Raw genomic sequence first — 15,801 nt, 5'->3', positions numbered from 1 at the left:
TAAGAAATATCTCTCCATGGCCTCTGCATCAGCTCCTGCTTCCTGACCTGCTTGAGTTCCAGTCCTGACTTCCTTTTGTGATGAACAGCAATGCAGAACTGTAAGCTGAATAAACCCTTTCCTCCCCAACTTGCTTCTTGGTCATGATGTTTGTGCAGGAATAGAAACCCTGACTAAGACAATCCCTATTAGGAGATTACCAACTCCCAAAAGTTATATTCGACTGTCTAATAAGTTAATATTTTAAAAGATAAGTATGCTTGAGACATATACTTAAATTGAAAATGTCTATGAAGGGGATAAGAGATTATTAATGATGACTGTGAGGAGAGGACATTTACTTCAGTGTAGTCATGTGCTTTATAAACTGGTTATTGACACGTCAGTGAGGTGACAGTATATGATTGTGGTTTTATAATTATTATGGATTTGAAAAATCCTATTGCTTTTTGAGCACAAAGCTAAAGGAGCAGGAAGAGAAAAGGTAGCTGCAAGAAAAGGAAAAGAACCCCCAAGAGACTTTACAGAGACTGGTGCTATAGAAGCTTAGGTAGACTTTGGTAGGCTTCTTGGGAAGTCTGAACGCATGAACCCCAGCTCCAATAGGTTGATGTAATGGAGGGGAATATCTGTGCTTGTCTGCTTCCAAGAAAAGCTATGTTTATGTGAAAGGAACAAGCCAAGCAAAGATCCTGACATATTTCAGTAAAGGGAATCACTCCCTCAAGGAGAGCCCTGGTTAGGCTCTAGGAAGGCATTTAGGGAGGTCCTATTATTGTGGGATAACAGGTGGCAGTTGTTCACATCTTAGAGCTGCTGAAGACCCTTCTTGACAAGGTGCAGAAGCAGGAAAGCTGATGGTCCTGACACTGTGGAGCCCTTGGCTAATATGTGAGTTTTTAACAAAAACTAATCTGGAAAAATGTATGAATTTGGTGGAGCTTAAGTGCAGAGTATTCAAAGTCTTGAGTAGCATGGAAGGCTAAGCCAGTGCTTGGTGCTCACTGATTCACAGAGCCCTGCCAGCGCCGTGGGGGTCAGAACCCTGCACAAACACACCCTTATCTCTAGACCATGCTTCTGCTCTGCACCTGCTCTGTTTTCGTATGCTTAGGTCTCTAAATGCCACTTTTTTTCTACTTGATGCAGTATTTAATGTGGTGACAAACTGTACAGATTCACAGTCTGGAAGCAATAGCCTATCCATACAGGCTTACATAGGTACAGTCAGCAACGTGTGCACAGGAGATCATCATCACTTCATAGAGTCTTTAGAACCCATTTTTACTATCAACTCATGTGTGATGTACCTTCCTATGCCATAGTTTATAAAACATGTTTATCTTGTGAAAAGACAAATTAATAAAAAAGTCACCTATACATATCATACCTGATGTCTTACCTGCTAAAAATTAAAGCACTAATGTAATTTATATCATATTACAGTATAACTGAACTAAATGTATGGGATCTATTTAAAATATTTGCACATTATATTAATTGAAATAATATTAAAACTTAACAGGTGCATTAAAAAACATTGTAAGCAACCTTTAAAATTAAACTTTTCATCTGTTAATAGAACCTTTGAAGATACCAACATATGTTTGCATAGTTCTTCCCCCCTGCCCCCCCCCCCCCAGACAGGGTTTCTCTGTACAGCCCTGGCTGTCCTGGAATTCACTCTGTAGACCAGGCTGGCCTCCAACTTTGCATAGTTCTTTTACTTTAAGTTTAAATTTTGCTGGATGTGTGTCATCCTTACAACAGTCAATTTGATTGCTGTAACAGATTTTATAGCTACCATTTGGTTGAGAAAACCAATCAATGCAAGGACATAAAATGACTCACATTACTATTTCTGTGGATTTTGTATATGTTTAATTACTAGCCCCCTTGGGAGAGCTTGCTAGGAAATTTACTTGAAAAGTTAGATAATGTTCTTTAGGAATTAGCATTCTCCTCCAACATCATTCTTCTGTAAATTCACTGGAAACCAATTTGCTTAATGCCAGTTCCACCAAGGATTAGCTTGCTGAATCTTCAAATAATGCTAAGGCAGCATCACATAAATAGGATTCTGTGTTAATCAGTAGGTAAGTTGAGTAAGCAGTTATGCTGCACCCATACAATAGCATCTGTGCAACAATTTTGAGAGCACTGAGATGGAACTAAAAGTTGAGATAAGGTTTAAACAGCTTGTTAGCTCTCAGGAGAATGAGGCTGAGGCATGTGAGTTTGTGGCCAGCCTGAGCTATGTAGTGAGACCTTGTCTCAAAAGTAGAATGAAACCAAACCAATTATCATGCCCAACAAAACGCCAAGAAGTCTGTCTTAGGATTTCATTGCTATGCAAGGACACCATGACCAAGCCAACTCTTATAAAGGAAAACATTTAATTGGGGCTAGCTTACATTTTCAGATATTCAGTCCATTATCATCATGGCAGGAAGAATGGGAGCATCTGGCAGACATAGTGCTGGAGTAGCCAAGCAACATCTTGATCTGTAGGCAGCCAGGAGAAGACTGTCTTCAGCAAGCAGCCAAGGGAGCTCTGATTCCACACTGGGTGGAGCTTGAGCAGGAAACATCAAAGCCCACCTTCACAGTGACAAACTGTCCAACAAGGCTACACCTATCCAAACAAGACCATACCTCTTAATAATGCCTATGGCCAAGCATTCAAACATGTGACTCTACGGGGCCAAACCTATTCATACTCCCATCAAATCCAAAGATGATTTCTAGTAGCCATTTATAATAAGCCCTCATTGGTGATGAGTCATCTGCTTATGTGCATTGGAAGAAATATCTAAGATGTAATAGTTTAGTCATGAGCTCTGGTGTGAGATTTCCAATTTGTTTTATGCTTTCTGTATAATTATCATTTTTATTTTATAAATATTTTATTTGATAATTTCACATATTTATATAATTTATTTTGATTATATCCACTCATCATCTTCCTTCAGCTTTCCCTAGTGTCCCCTACTCCATTTCCCTCCCAATTTCATTGCCTCCTTTTTCTGTTATTGCTATTAGTAACCCTCTGAGCCAAATTTATGCCATATGAACATGGGTGGGAGACCATCCCCCGGTGTATGAACAGCTTACCAGTGACATCCTCAAAGGAGGGTGACTCCCTCTCCCTTGCAACATCAACCTCCAGGTACTTCTCCAAGGTTGTGGACCATCCTTCTTTCATGCTAGGGTTATGCTGGCTTGATTCTGTGCAGTGACCACAGTGATGGGAGCTGATGCATCAGCCATGGCATGCCCAGAAGCCAGCATTTCCCAGCTCCCAGCTCTTACTCCTCTCTCTACCCATTTTGCTGTGATATTCTCTGAGCCTTGAATGGGGTGAGAAGTCAACAGAGTTGATTCACCTGGAGCTGAGCGCTCACACTGCAAAAAACAGTCCTCTGACCAAAGTTAGAAACAACACCTGAGTGAAAAAATAAATGTGTAGAAGGCAGCTTAACATCATAGCTGTTTAATATAACAGCATTAGGCTCTTCTCTGAAGTCTGTGGCCTTCTTAGTCATAGATTTTTGATCCAGATGTGAAAGATTTTGCTGTGTTGTGTTTTCCTTTTTATTTGGTGCTAGGGATCTTTTTTTTTTTTTTTCAAGACAGGGTTTCTCTGTGTAGCCCTGGCTGTCCTGGAACTCACTCTGTAGACCAGACTGGCCTTGAACTCAGAAATCCATCTGCCTCTGCCTCCCAAGTGCTCGGATTTAAAGGTATGTGCCACCACTGCCCGCCCGTCTTGCTAGGAATCTTATTTCCTTTTTGATTACTTGTATTTTTATTTTAGTTATTCAGTAGTATGTTGTTTAGTTGTTAGGAGTCTGTTTCCTTTCTGTAGTTTCTATTGCTGTTGATAGGTAACATTATTTAATTGTGGTCAGGTGGAAGACAGTTATTTCAGTTTTCCTGTGTTAGAGAATTGTTTTTGTTCTACTTAACAAATAGGGCCAGTTTTGGAGATCATATTTACTGCAGTAGAGGGTTATTTAGAAAGAATCAAGTATGGAGGCAAGAGATGATGGTAGTTTAGACTCAGGTGCTAATGATGGGGAATCGTAACTGGAGTTGAGCACTCTGCAGGGGCAGAATTTAGACAGGATCTGATTAAATGACTGATGGATTGGCTGGGCCAAAGAGTTGTCACAGTTGCATGACCTGAACAAGCTAGATGATGACACTTTTTACCATCACAAAATAGAAATGTTGCTTACTATATAATTAAGGTATGAATGGGTTAACTGAAGTCTTGTTATTAAGTTAATTACAATAGCAAGGATTGAATGTTTATTAAAAGTGATATGTAGGTCTAGCCCAGCAGTGGACATGAGTTTCTTGTCTACAAGGATAGAGATGGAAAGGAGGACCCTGAGCTTGTCAGACGCTGTGAGAGTCCAGTGATCCAAGTTCCTGTGTTTGTTCTTTAAATAAGAATGTGTGTGAGGGACTGCTCTGAGCATGTCCCACACATGACATGGGTTGTTTAGCAGCAGTTCCTTTTTGAATTTTCAGAGTTGTGTGTCTGCCTTGTAGAATTGATTTCTAGTGTCTGAACTGGATTGCTGCTTTTCATATAGAAACACGTTTGAGGGAAACTGTCTCCTGTAGCCAGTTTCACACAGGCTAGCTGAAGAGAGCTCGCTCTTGTCTTACCTAGGAGAAGTATGAAAAACATATTTCTTTGCCAGAATAGCGGCTATTTCTCTATACAATGGCCGAACAAAGAATTTTCTTGTCAAAAATATGCAGTTTGAGGCATGGGCCTTTTCAGGCATTGCCAGTTTTTCCTGCCTGGACCTTACAGTATTTGAAGTTTTGTGATTCCTGTTTTCATTATAGACTTTATTGAATGTATCTCTTATAGGGAGTATTTCATGTTGTGAAATTTGGGGTTAGTGAAGGCATACAAAGGTTTTTCAGAGGTATGCACCTGTTGTGTTATGAGAAGTTACATTGAAATGGCATACTATAATCCTGTAATATATTTTATATTACATTATCTAAGGATGTCATAAGGGATATTACTGTGAGTTCCCCATGCGATTTCAGGACCTTAGTTTGCTAAGTGCTGTAATTCCAGGCAGAGAGTAAAGGGGCAGAATTGTTGTAGAAGGAATTAAAAGGAGTTTGTGCAGTGCTTGGAATATGGGCAGCTGTTCTCTACAGGACTGAGCCTGGTGAGCTGAGCAGGTGTAAACAATGTGGTGTATATATATAATATAAACACACCCACAGGGAGAAGAACACAGTGCTCTAAGCTGCTGGAGCATCTTATGGCTTAAAAGTTACACCAGGGGGTGCAGCTTTAAGCTGACAGATAATAATTTCTAGCTTTTCTGAAAAAGGTGGTGAAACTTTGGAGCTTAAAGGGAAACTACCCTAGTAGACATCAGACATTGGATGTATACATTAAAAAAGATACTACTCCATTACACTTCTAGTGTCTAAGCACTGTTTTCCTGGCATGTTGTCTCATGACCCAGAACTATGTTCCCAACTCGCCAACCTCCATTGTGTGACATGATACCCTTCATGATCTGGGCACTGCCGTATTTTCAGTCTCACCTTTCTGAATTGATACTGCCACTTGGATGCCCTAGCATTATGAATCTGTGTGTATACAAAGCTGCATGGCTCAGAGCTTGCTTTTAGCTAGTACACTGTACTGCTCTCATCCATGCTCTGGGGGTTCAATGCTTGTCTTTTTAGATTTCTGGGTTTTTGTTTTGGTATATATTGACACATATTTTGTTTTGGGACAGAATCCCATGTAATCCAGGTGGGCTCACTATGTAACTGAGACTGCTCCTGAACTAATCTTCTTGCCCCAAAGCTCCCAGGTGCTGGGACAGCAAGTCTATAGCACCATGTCTCAATAAAGCATTTGTCTCCTTGAAAGCAGTGTGCTGCACTTTGCATCACTGTGACCAGACACTCAGCAGGAACAACTGAAGAGTGGGAGGAATGGCTTCTTCGGGGTCTCCTTTGCAGAGAGTGTCAGTCCATCAGGACAGAATGATTCCACATGATGACCGGGAGCAGTAGCTAGTCTCACAGCCTCAGACCAGGGCGTGTGAGAGTAGGCAAGGATCTGGGGAAGGTGCAATGGTCCAGAGTCCACCAAGTGAGCCCTTTCTCCAGCCAGGCCTCACTTCCTGAAGGTTCTCCCCCCTGCAAATTAGTGCACAAACTTGGGAGGCAAGAGTGCTTGAGACCTAAGTCTATTGGACATTCTAGGTTTTAATAACATGGGACTTGCATGTCTAATTCTAGCCCACTTCCTTCCTACCTCTCCTGTAGGGAGGACTGTAGGGAGTAAAAGAGATTTGGGTAGAAGGAATGATGTAGTATATGTCTTGCCTAAAAGCACATTTGTTTCAACTGGAAAACAACTATACATTGCTGACCTAACATCCCTTGGAAGGGATTCAGTTATTCGCTATTATGTGAACTTTAATGTGTGTCCACTGAAGTTCCATTTTCATCCTGTTATGGAGAGGAGCTTGTCTTAGGTCCGTCAGCTTTATTAAAAGCTCTCCATTCTTGGTCAATGGCTTCTCTGGAAGAAGGCAGTGAAGGGCAAGGGCAGGCATGCTGGCTGTGATCAGAAACCTGGAACCTGTGCAACCTGTGTGCTGGACCTGTTCCTGATAGCTCATCGTTTCTTTTTCCTTTTTCCTTTTTTTCCTCTCCTCTCCCTTCCCCTCCCCTTCCCTTCCCTCCCTTCCTCTCCCTTCCTCTCCCCTCCCCTCCCTTCCCGTCCTATTCGTTTCCTTTCTCCCTTCTCCCTTCTTCCCTTTGCCCTTCCCTTTTCCCTTTCCCTTCCTTTTTTTCCTTCCCCTTTCCCCCTCCTCCCCTCTCTTCCAGTATCTTCTCCAGTATCTAGTTGGTTCTGCTCAGCATGCTTACATGGTGCTGGGCAGGCAGTGTGACCTGGGCAGGAGGTCAGGTTCTCCTTGGCAGTGCCCAGATAAAGTTCCAAAATTGTGCCAAGAAGTTCGAAGATGCTCTTCCTTGTAGAATTGGGGTAACTTTGGTCTTATGGGTTTTGAGCTAAAGTAACTAAGCTGTTTTTGAAAGTATTTTGGTAGGATCTGCTGCAGTTTTGTTTTATATTGTTTATTTTTAAATCATGTCAAACATTTGGATAGCACTCCCCACTGTCCCTCTCATTTGCGGGTAGATAGGGTGGGAAAGAAGAGGCTAAAAACCACTAGACATAACATAAATCCTACTGTTGGTGACACAAACATCCTGACTAATATTTCTCACGATAAATGTAAAAGGGGAATGTGTAAGGGTGAAGTTAAGAGGTCAGACTCGAGTGAGAATGGAGTTCACTTACAGTGAGGGAGAACATAACTGAAGTACATTGGATTTTTGTTATGTAAGATTTAAGTCAAAGTTTGCTACCAAGAAAAGATGCTAGAAACAAGGTTTGACAGGTTCTCTTCTATAAAGTCTCTGCTGACTCTTCATAGATGAGATAAGGAAATGGGAAAAGCTGTCATAGACACATGACACATGGGTGCCATGAGCAACAGAAATTAATTTTTCAGTCTTAGAGGTGTGGGAGTAGAAGATTAAGGAGTGAACAGTTAAGGTCCTGCATGTCACTCTGTCATGTCACAGAGAGTGTAGGGAGATAGCAGGTTCTACAGTATGACTTCCTGTAGTGTGGATGCTCGCCAGAGCCCTTCTATAGATGCCTCACACTAGAGGCGAGGGCTTCCACATGTGGATTTGGGGAAGGTGGGGCTGTTAAGGATGTTTTGGTATCTTTGAGATGTCTTAGGAGTTTAGCCTTTACTAGTAATACTATGGGGAGGACAGTCACAGCAAGTATAGTTTGTATAGTGAATTCTAGGTCCTGGTGTGTGTGTGTGTGTGTGTGTGTGTGTGTGTATGTGTGAGAGAGAGAGAGACCCTATTTCAAAAAACCAGAACAAAAACTCCTAAACAAAATGACAATCTCCCCCTCAAAATCTTCCTTCCATAAATCAAATAAGCCCTTTTAGACAGCACAGCCTTAAGACAGCCCCTCCTTCCAGATAATGTTACAATGGTTTCCATAAAGGTTCTCCCTGCTCCTCAGCTCCCCTCCTCCAGATGTCCTTTCCTGGTCTCTGTCCCTTCAGTTTTGTTCTGAGTTTTTCCTTCTTGTAGGTGGAGGCCACATGGCTTTGCACGGCCAGAGTTAATGAAGATCTTACATAATTCACTGGATGACTCCTTTAAACGCCTCATTGTTCCTCTCCTCTGTAGAGAGTTCAGGTATGCATCTTGTTTAATTTTGTGTGCTATTTAATATTACGTATGGTCTTCAAGGAGTACGGAGTAAATGTTAATTTGAACCAAGCAGAAGAACTTGGCCTTCCAACCAGGCCCTGAGTGCGAGCCTTGGCTTTAATCTGTAGAGTTGTTCTCATGCATAGGTCTTCCAGTAGTCTTCTTAATTGTGATACACTTTAGTCCTGAGTGCCTAGTTGTCGCGCCTGACTCGTCCAGCAAGGAAAGACGTAACACATGAACTCTTCTTTGAGCAGTTTATTCAGGAGCCCTTGAACAATCTTCTAACTTCTGACTTCTGACCTCTGACTTCTTCTGACTTCTGACCTCTGACTCTGGGAAACACCCCTGCAAAGCTTAAGAACCCCCTAGGCAGCCAACCCATTTGAGTCACGTGGCGCAAGCAGATAGGTCCACATATGCGGAAACAACTGTAGATCAACATCCACAACCAAATAAGGAGTTGTTTACCACAGAGAACACTCTCTGTGGCACAGGAGGAGGAGGAAACGGGCGCCATCTTTAAGGTGCACAGCTCTCCACAGTTCCCCACTTTTTGTTTATAAAGCGCAACAGGTAAGAGTAGAGGTCTGATCTCTGAAAATCATGTCTAGGACATTGTGCAGATGCCTACTCAGATGTCATCCATCCAGCAGTCATCAGACCCGCCCAACACCTTTTCTCAGAGGCAGGAGTTTAGGTGTTGACCTGCATGCAATCAGACATGCTCTTCTCCGACCATAAGCCATTGGCCGAGAGTGCAGTTCTTAGCCTTGCATCCTGAGCGCGTAGATCAGCCTTTCATGGTGGCTAACCATGCCTGTGGGGACTGTCCTGCCTCAATGGCTGTAAAGGCTTGAATGATCATAGCTGTGTCGCGTTTTCGTGTGACTCTAATCTTACAAAGACACCACAGGCAGACAAGGGAGACTAGCACTAGGAGTCCTGCCAAAGCCCCCATGCCCGCCCATTCCTTCAGATGATTCATAGCAGAGGCCATCCATGCCGATATTCCCAGTGCAAAAGAGATGTCCACTCTGGTTGAATTCACATGAGTCACTGCCAATCTCAACTCCTTCAAGGTATCTTCAAATTTAAGTGACCAATTCTGCAGAAGAAAGCTGGACAGAGACTTAGACAAGTTTGCTGCTCTTGTAAAATTACTTTATTGTAATCCCTGCATTTTCCACTCACAGCCCAATTGAGCCAGTTGCCAAAGAGTATCAACTTGCTTTTGCACCAGATCAGTGCTCTAATTCACGATCATCAAGCCGCTCTTGACCTGTGCAATTAAGAGACATTTGCAAGTCCAAGGCATGAGCTACATTAGCAGATAAATTATTTAGAGTGGATGCTGTCTGAATCGAGCTTGATAATGCCACAGCTGAGACAGTAGCTCCAACCACTGCCGTTGTAATGGCAGTAACTATGGCAGCGGTTATGCCAAAGTCTCTTTTTGGTCTCAGCTAGGCCATACTGCTAGGTGCCTCCACCTGAACAGGTATGTACCGAGGCATTCGTGTGACTATAGCCAAGGAATGCGAGTTAGCATTACAGCAAAGTGTATAAAAGCACGTACTATTGGTGCAGTTCAACCATTCTCTGTGCAACTACCATTTATACCACACAACAGCCAGGAATCAAAAGGATTAGCAGATTGGTAAAATTAATCCCGGGAAAAGTGCTGTTAAAGCAAGTACTTACAGAGGAGAAAAGGAAAAACAATCTTCCACTACCCACACTACATCTCTGCTTTGACAACCCATCCAGGGAAACCTGCTATCTCCCCCAATATCTCCCGTACAAAAGGGGGCCCACATAGGCTGCAATGGGGCTAAAGTATTTCCAACTTTGCTAGGCCACCATCCCGATATCTAAGAGGCATTTACTGAAAATTGGCCGGGAGACCAGGGAGCCTCAAACCACCCTGCTGACTGATTATAAAGCTGTATACAGTCAAAATTTTCAGAAATATTACCAATCAGGGCAAAACATAGGCTTCCCTTCAATCTCAAATGTCTATCTCCTTCAATGGGGCTAATCTGCCTATCTAAAGGTAAATACCGTGTGCCTAAGCTTCTATTACTAGCAAAAAAGCGAGGGAAAACACCAGCATTAAACATCACCAGTATTGGCTTCGGGAATATCGATAGGATTCCCCATCTCGGCCTGCGGCTTCCACAAGCCTGGCTACAAAGTCTGAAAAGGTTCCATGGGTCCCTGTAAAATTTCTGTAAGGTTGCCAGTCACTTCCCCTTTATTTGGGAGCGACTTCCAGGCCTTTATGGCAATCTGATTCACTTGTTCAAACTCCTGTGCAGGATATCCTGTCTGCTGATTTGCAAATCTACCCTGTCCTAGCAGCATGCCTCTATCCCAAGCTTGATTACCGGCTGCTTGATTGGCGGCAGCTTGCTCATTAGCATACTCAATTAAAAAGGCTTTCCAGTCCAGATATTGTCCCGGACTCAGACGTGCACAAGCCAAGTTGCTCCAATCGCCGGGCATCATGCAATGTCTGTTGAGGGCTTCAACCTGGGCTATTGTAAAAGAAGCCGTGACGCCATAAGTACGAACTGACTCAGCCAACGACTTAATAATCTTAAACTCCAAGGGCTCGTGATACCTCTGCCCTTGGGGATCTTGAAACACAGGGTATGCAAGCTGAAACTCGGTGCGGACTTGCTTTCAGGTCCCTGGACAAAAGGACCACCCCGAACATGTAGCCGGGGCGGGTTGCCCTACCTCCGAATACGGAGGCGGAGCAGTGGGTACACAAACATTCGCCGCCCCGGCATCTGTCCAAGATTTTTCTTTCTTTTTCCTTTCCTTCTTCCTGATCTTAGTCCTCTCTATTCGTTCAATGAGGGCCTGGATTTCCTCATCGGAGTCTGTAGCTTCCGAGCTCTCCAGATCTTCGAGATCCGGGTAAAGCTTAGCCTTCTGCTTTTCTCTGCTTTTCTCCCTTCTCACTGTTGGCCCTTTCTGATCTCTCTTCCTGTAACATCTCTAAGGCCGTCTGCCCGTTCTCAACTGCCTCACTGCACTTTTGACCCTCGAGACCTTTTATTAACCTCCAAACCAGGCGGACACCACCTTTTAATGTCCCTGGCTCCATGCAAAATCAAGATCTCTTCCCAACTTATCCCAGCAAGCAATCTTTAGGTTTCCAGATACAGCGAACCAGGGTGCAACAGTATCATATTCATTCAAGAAGGTCTCCAAAGTACTTCTTTTCAGTTTCAAATTCTTAGAGCGATGCAGCTTGTTCAGAGCCAGAAAAATTGGGTAGGAATGAGAAGTGTCCATGGCTATAATCGCCAAAAGATGTCTGTAACTGTTTTACTTTCGGTTTGCTACTATGCGAATCCCCTTTCCTTTTGGTTCGCCGTCTAGCGAACTTCTTCCGCTCTCCCTTTATCTATAGGGCAGAGCAAACTAGCCGCACTCTCGGCGGTCTTTATTGTCCCACCTTACCTTGGGAACTTTATAGTCTTTCAATACCAAGAACTTTACTTTGTCCCACTTAACCGGGAACTTTATAGTCTCTCAATACTGAGAACTTTACTTTGTCCCACTTACCCGGGAACTTACCAGCCGGCTGTCCTGACCGCAAAAAGTTCTGAGTCATAAGAGATGGAGATTCCCCGTACGGGCCACCACTTGTTGTGCCTAACTCGTCCAGCGAGGAAAGACACAACACACAAACTCTTCTTTGAGGAGCCCTTGAACAATCTTCTAACTTCTGACTTCTGACCTCTGACTTCTTCTGACTTCTGACTCCTGGAAACACCCGTGCAAAGCTTAAGAACCCCCTAAACAGCTAACCTATATGAGCCACGTGGCGCAAGCAGATAGGTCCACATATATGGAAACAACTGTAGATCAACAGCCACAACCAAATAAGGAGTTGTTTACCACAGAGAACACTCTCTATGGCACAGAAGAAGGCGGAAATGGGCACCATCTTTAAGGTGCAGTACTGCACAGCTCTCCACACCTAGTGTTTACACCCCTTCAGTTCTACATGGCTGATATTTCAGTTTGATAATCAAGCCAAACATGACTTTATTGATTAGAGATTTGACTTGGAAAAACAAACAGAAGTTAATGGAGAGGTTAGTTGGAAGCATTTTCTGGAGATAATAGAGCCAAAGAAAGCATAAGGAGCTTGGTGAGGAACGAGATGATCTTACTGCTCTGAGGAGAGGAAGCAATTATGTGTATTCCTCTCCCAGTGGGGATTTCTGGATGAGCAACAGCGAGCACAGATGAAGAGGCGGTTGACAGAGCATGCCAGTGGGAGTGCTGTGAGGTGCCCTGCTTAGGGAGAGCGAATGAGAGTCTCACAGCAGCAGAACCCTACTTGCTCACACGTGCTCTCTCTCTCTCTCTCTCTCTCTCTCTCTCTCTCTCTCGCTCTCTCTCTCTCTCTCTCTCTCTCTCTCTCCCTCCTTCCTTCTCTCTCCCCCTCCCTATCTCCCTCCCTCTTGATTTTCTCTAGCTGTTGTCTTGGTTGTTAAGTTCCAGCACCCAGCATGCGGTCAGTCCTCATGTGTACTGTGGACCAGCACATCTTCACCCTCACTGCTGCTGGGGCTGCATGTGTCTGCTCAGCTCACTAAGAGTTCTAGCTGACTGGACCTTTCCTATTCTTGCCTTGTACATTTGACCTCTGAGTTCAAAGTACCCAGAGTAGGAATGAACATTACAAAGATGAGGTGCTTTACTGCTCCATTTCTGTTGTTTCTTGCCACACTGTCTGGTTTCATCCTTTGTGGTCAAATGGCCGCTATAGATACTGTTTTATTTGGAATTCTCTATCATCTGTGTGATCTGATGTCTCTTGCTTTCCATACTGTGGCATAAACTTTAGGGCTTTGTTCTTTTACTTATTCATTTACTTGTGTGTGTGCAGCTGTCTGTGTATGTGTCTCTCTGTGTGTGAATGTGTGTGAGTGTGAGTGTGTATACATGTACAGACATACGTGGTGCAGGTGCTTGTGTAGAGGCAAGAAGAGGGTAGTGGGGTGTCTTCTGTCATCAGTACCTGCTTCTTATGTCTGAACTAGGCTTAATGCCAGAAGTTTTATACTTGTCTACACCCTGCATGGAGCTGGGGTGACAGGCATTATCAGGATACCCATCTTGTTATGTGGGTGCTAGGATCCAATTTAGTTGCCATGATTATATAGCAGGTGAGCTATTGGGGCCTGTTCATTCTGTTTTGAAGGGGAAATTAATCTTATGTAATATTTCAGTGGGGTACTTCCTTTTCTTTTCCTTTTTTACTTAAAACCATCCCTGTGGGTCTTGAGGCTACTTAGAAGAGCCTGATGCTGGGTGGATGGGTATCATCTGTCTCTTCAGTGTCCATGTCATTTCTTTTTCTCTTAGCCTTTGGTATTAGTCAGGGTTCTCCAGAGTCACAGAACGTATGGGTAGTCTCTATATAGTAAGGGAGTTTGTTGATGACTTATGTCTGTTGTCTAACTCCCCAACAATGGTCAGCAGCAGCTGTGAATGGAAGTCCAAGGATCTAGCAGTTGCTCAATCCCACAAGGCAAGCAGGTGAAAAAGAAAGAGAGAGAATAAATCTTTCTTCTTCCAATGTCCTTATGTAGGTCTCCAGCAGAAGGTGTGGGCCAGATTAAAGGTGTGTGCCACCATGTTTGGGATACCTATGCCACTCTCCTTGTTTACAGTGTCTCCTCCAGGTTATCTGCCTACTGTCCTCACCTCTGTTGTGTGCTCCTTACCTTTTCCATCTCATTCACCTGAGCTGCTCCTTGTGTAGGTTCCTCCTGAGTTAGCACTCCTCGCTGCTATAGTCTGTTCTGTCTATCATTCTACTTCCATCATGGTGGTTTTGGGAAAGGTATGGTCTTTCAGCTTTGTCTCTTAAAATAATCTTGATAAGACTACCAACCAATGACTTCACAATAAATGAAGTTCAAAATAAAGATTTAGAAATACTTGTAATGATATTTTGTATCCTGTTTTGCAGAAGTCAGAGAATTACAATGAAACATTAGAGAAGATGAGAGAAAAAATCCTTACAAACCAAATTAACTAGAGAAACAGACAGTAGTAGTGTGTGCATCTTCACACATGTCTAGTTAGTCCTCCCCACACAGACATAAAACATATTTTGAATTACTTTGTATTAAGTTTTCTTGTGACCAGTGGCATTTGTTTTTTACTTGGTTTAATAGAGAAGAAATACTTCCTATGACATAATCCTTATGAATTTCAAGAGATGATACATGAGGGCTTCAAGGCTCCAGCTTCCTTTAAGCTCACCAGTCACTTATATTTTTATTCTACAAAGTTTTAAAAGTACACTCCTAACAGAGTCTGGATAAAACAGAGACATGGTCATATACTGCCTGATCCTGTATTAGGAAATGTGGCATTGCCGAATGCCTGGGCTTGACAGGGAGGCAGAGATGTGGAGAGGACCGCAAACAAAGACATTGAGAGTCCTGAACTAAGTAGCATTGGAGGAGGCTGCTGTGCTGCAATAGCTTGTCATTCTTGTTTGTCATTTATATTTGTAATCATCTGCTAAGCTTTAATCTGACTTGCAATCAAGGGTCTTTAGTGTATATACATATTTAACTTATGACTTGTATCTGATGGAGCAGTTATAGAAGATAGGTATGAAGACAGTTTGCTTTGGAGTTGTTTGTGGAATATATTTCTGTGGTTACCAAAAGTAGACCCAGTGTAACTCAGGGACAGGATGTTTTATTCTTGAAGATTGACTGTATAAAATAAATTCTGTTCTTTTTTCCTGAAAAGAAAATTTGGATGAATGAAAATCTAAGTACTTTTTGTGTTGCCCCTTCCCTCTATTTCTAAAGAGCCAACCTGACATCGGATGCAGAGAAGCAGTCAGTAATGATGTTTGGGCAGAATCTCCGCCAGCTCCTTTTAACCAGTCCTGTTCCCGGGCGCACCCTGATGGGAGTAGATCCTGGCTACAAGCATGGGTGCAAACTAGCCATCATTTCTCCCACTAGTAAGTTCTTCAACTTCCATATTAGAGCTTTTTGGTTGATCCTAAGTTCCACTTCATAGATATCATGAAGATTTGGAAGTAATGTTTGTTTCTGTGGTTTAGAAATTGTTTTCTCATGGGGCTGTGGGAACCTGAGGGTTTCCTGTATTTCTGCTCAGAACTCTCATCACGTATCTGTCCCTCTCTCCACTGACTAGGCAAGCTTGAGCTCCTTGTCTCCTCTTTAGTTCTTTTCTTCTCTCTCTCCCCGTTCCGTCTCCCCCTCCCCCTCTCTTCCTTTCTTTCTTAACAGTTTCTTATAGCCCAGGCTACCTTTGAATTCTCTTGGTGGCTAAGAAGAACACTGAACTCTTGATTTCTTTTGCTTCCTGAATGCTGGCACTGCAGCTATGTGTTACCACATCTGTGTATGTGGTGCTGGCCTTCAGGCCCAGGCAAGCATTCTTCAGCTGAGCTCTAGA

General features: G+C 43.1%; 1 protein-coding gene across 2 annotated transcripts in view; it reads left to right on the top strand.

The window, feature by feature from the left end:
- Nucleotides 1-15,801, top strand: part of Srbd1 (S1 RNA binding domain 1) — a 174,793-nt gene that overhangs the window by 33,016 nt on the left and 125,976 nt on the right. For both annotated transcript variants that reach the window (XM_052186509.1, XM_052186511.1), the window contains exons 11-12: nucleotides 8,194-8,301; nucleotides 15,183-15,340. In XM_052186509.1, the coding sequence (XP_052042469.1) occupies nucleotides 8,194-8,301; nucleotides 15,183-15,340 (266 nt within the window). The remainder of the gene's footprint in view (nucleotides 1-8,193; nucleotides 8,302-15,182; nucleotides 15,341-15,801) is intronic.

This window comes from Apodemus sylvaticus, chromosome 6, assembly GCF_947179515.1.
Source record: "Apodemus sylvaticus chromosome 6, mApoSyl1.1, whole genome shotgun sequence".
In the NCBI taxonomy this organism is placed as follows: domain Eukaryota; kingdom Metazoa; phylum Chordata; class Mammalia; order Rodentia; family Muridae; genus Apodemus; species Apodemus sylvaticus.
This window is presented reverse-complemented; position numbering and strand designations above follow the sequence as displayed.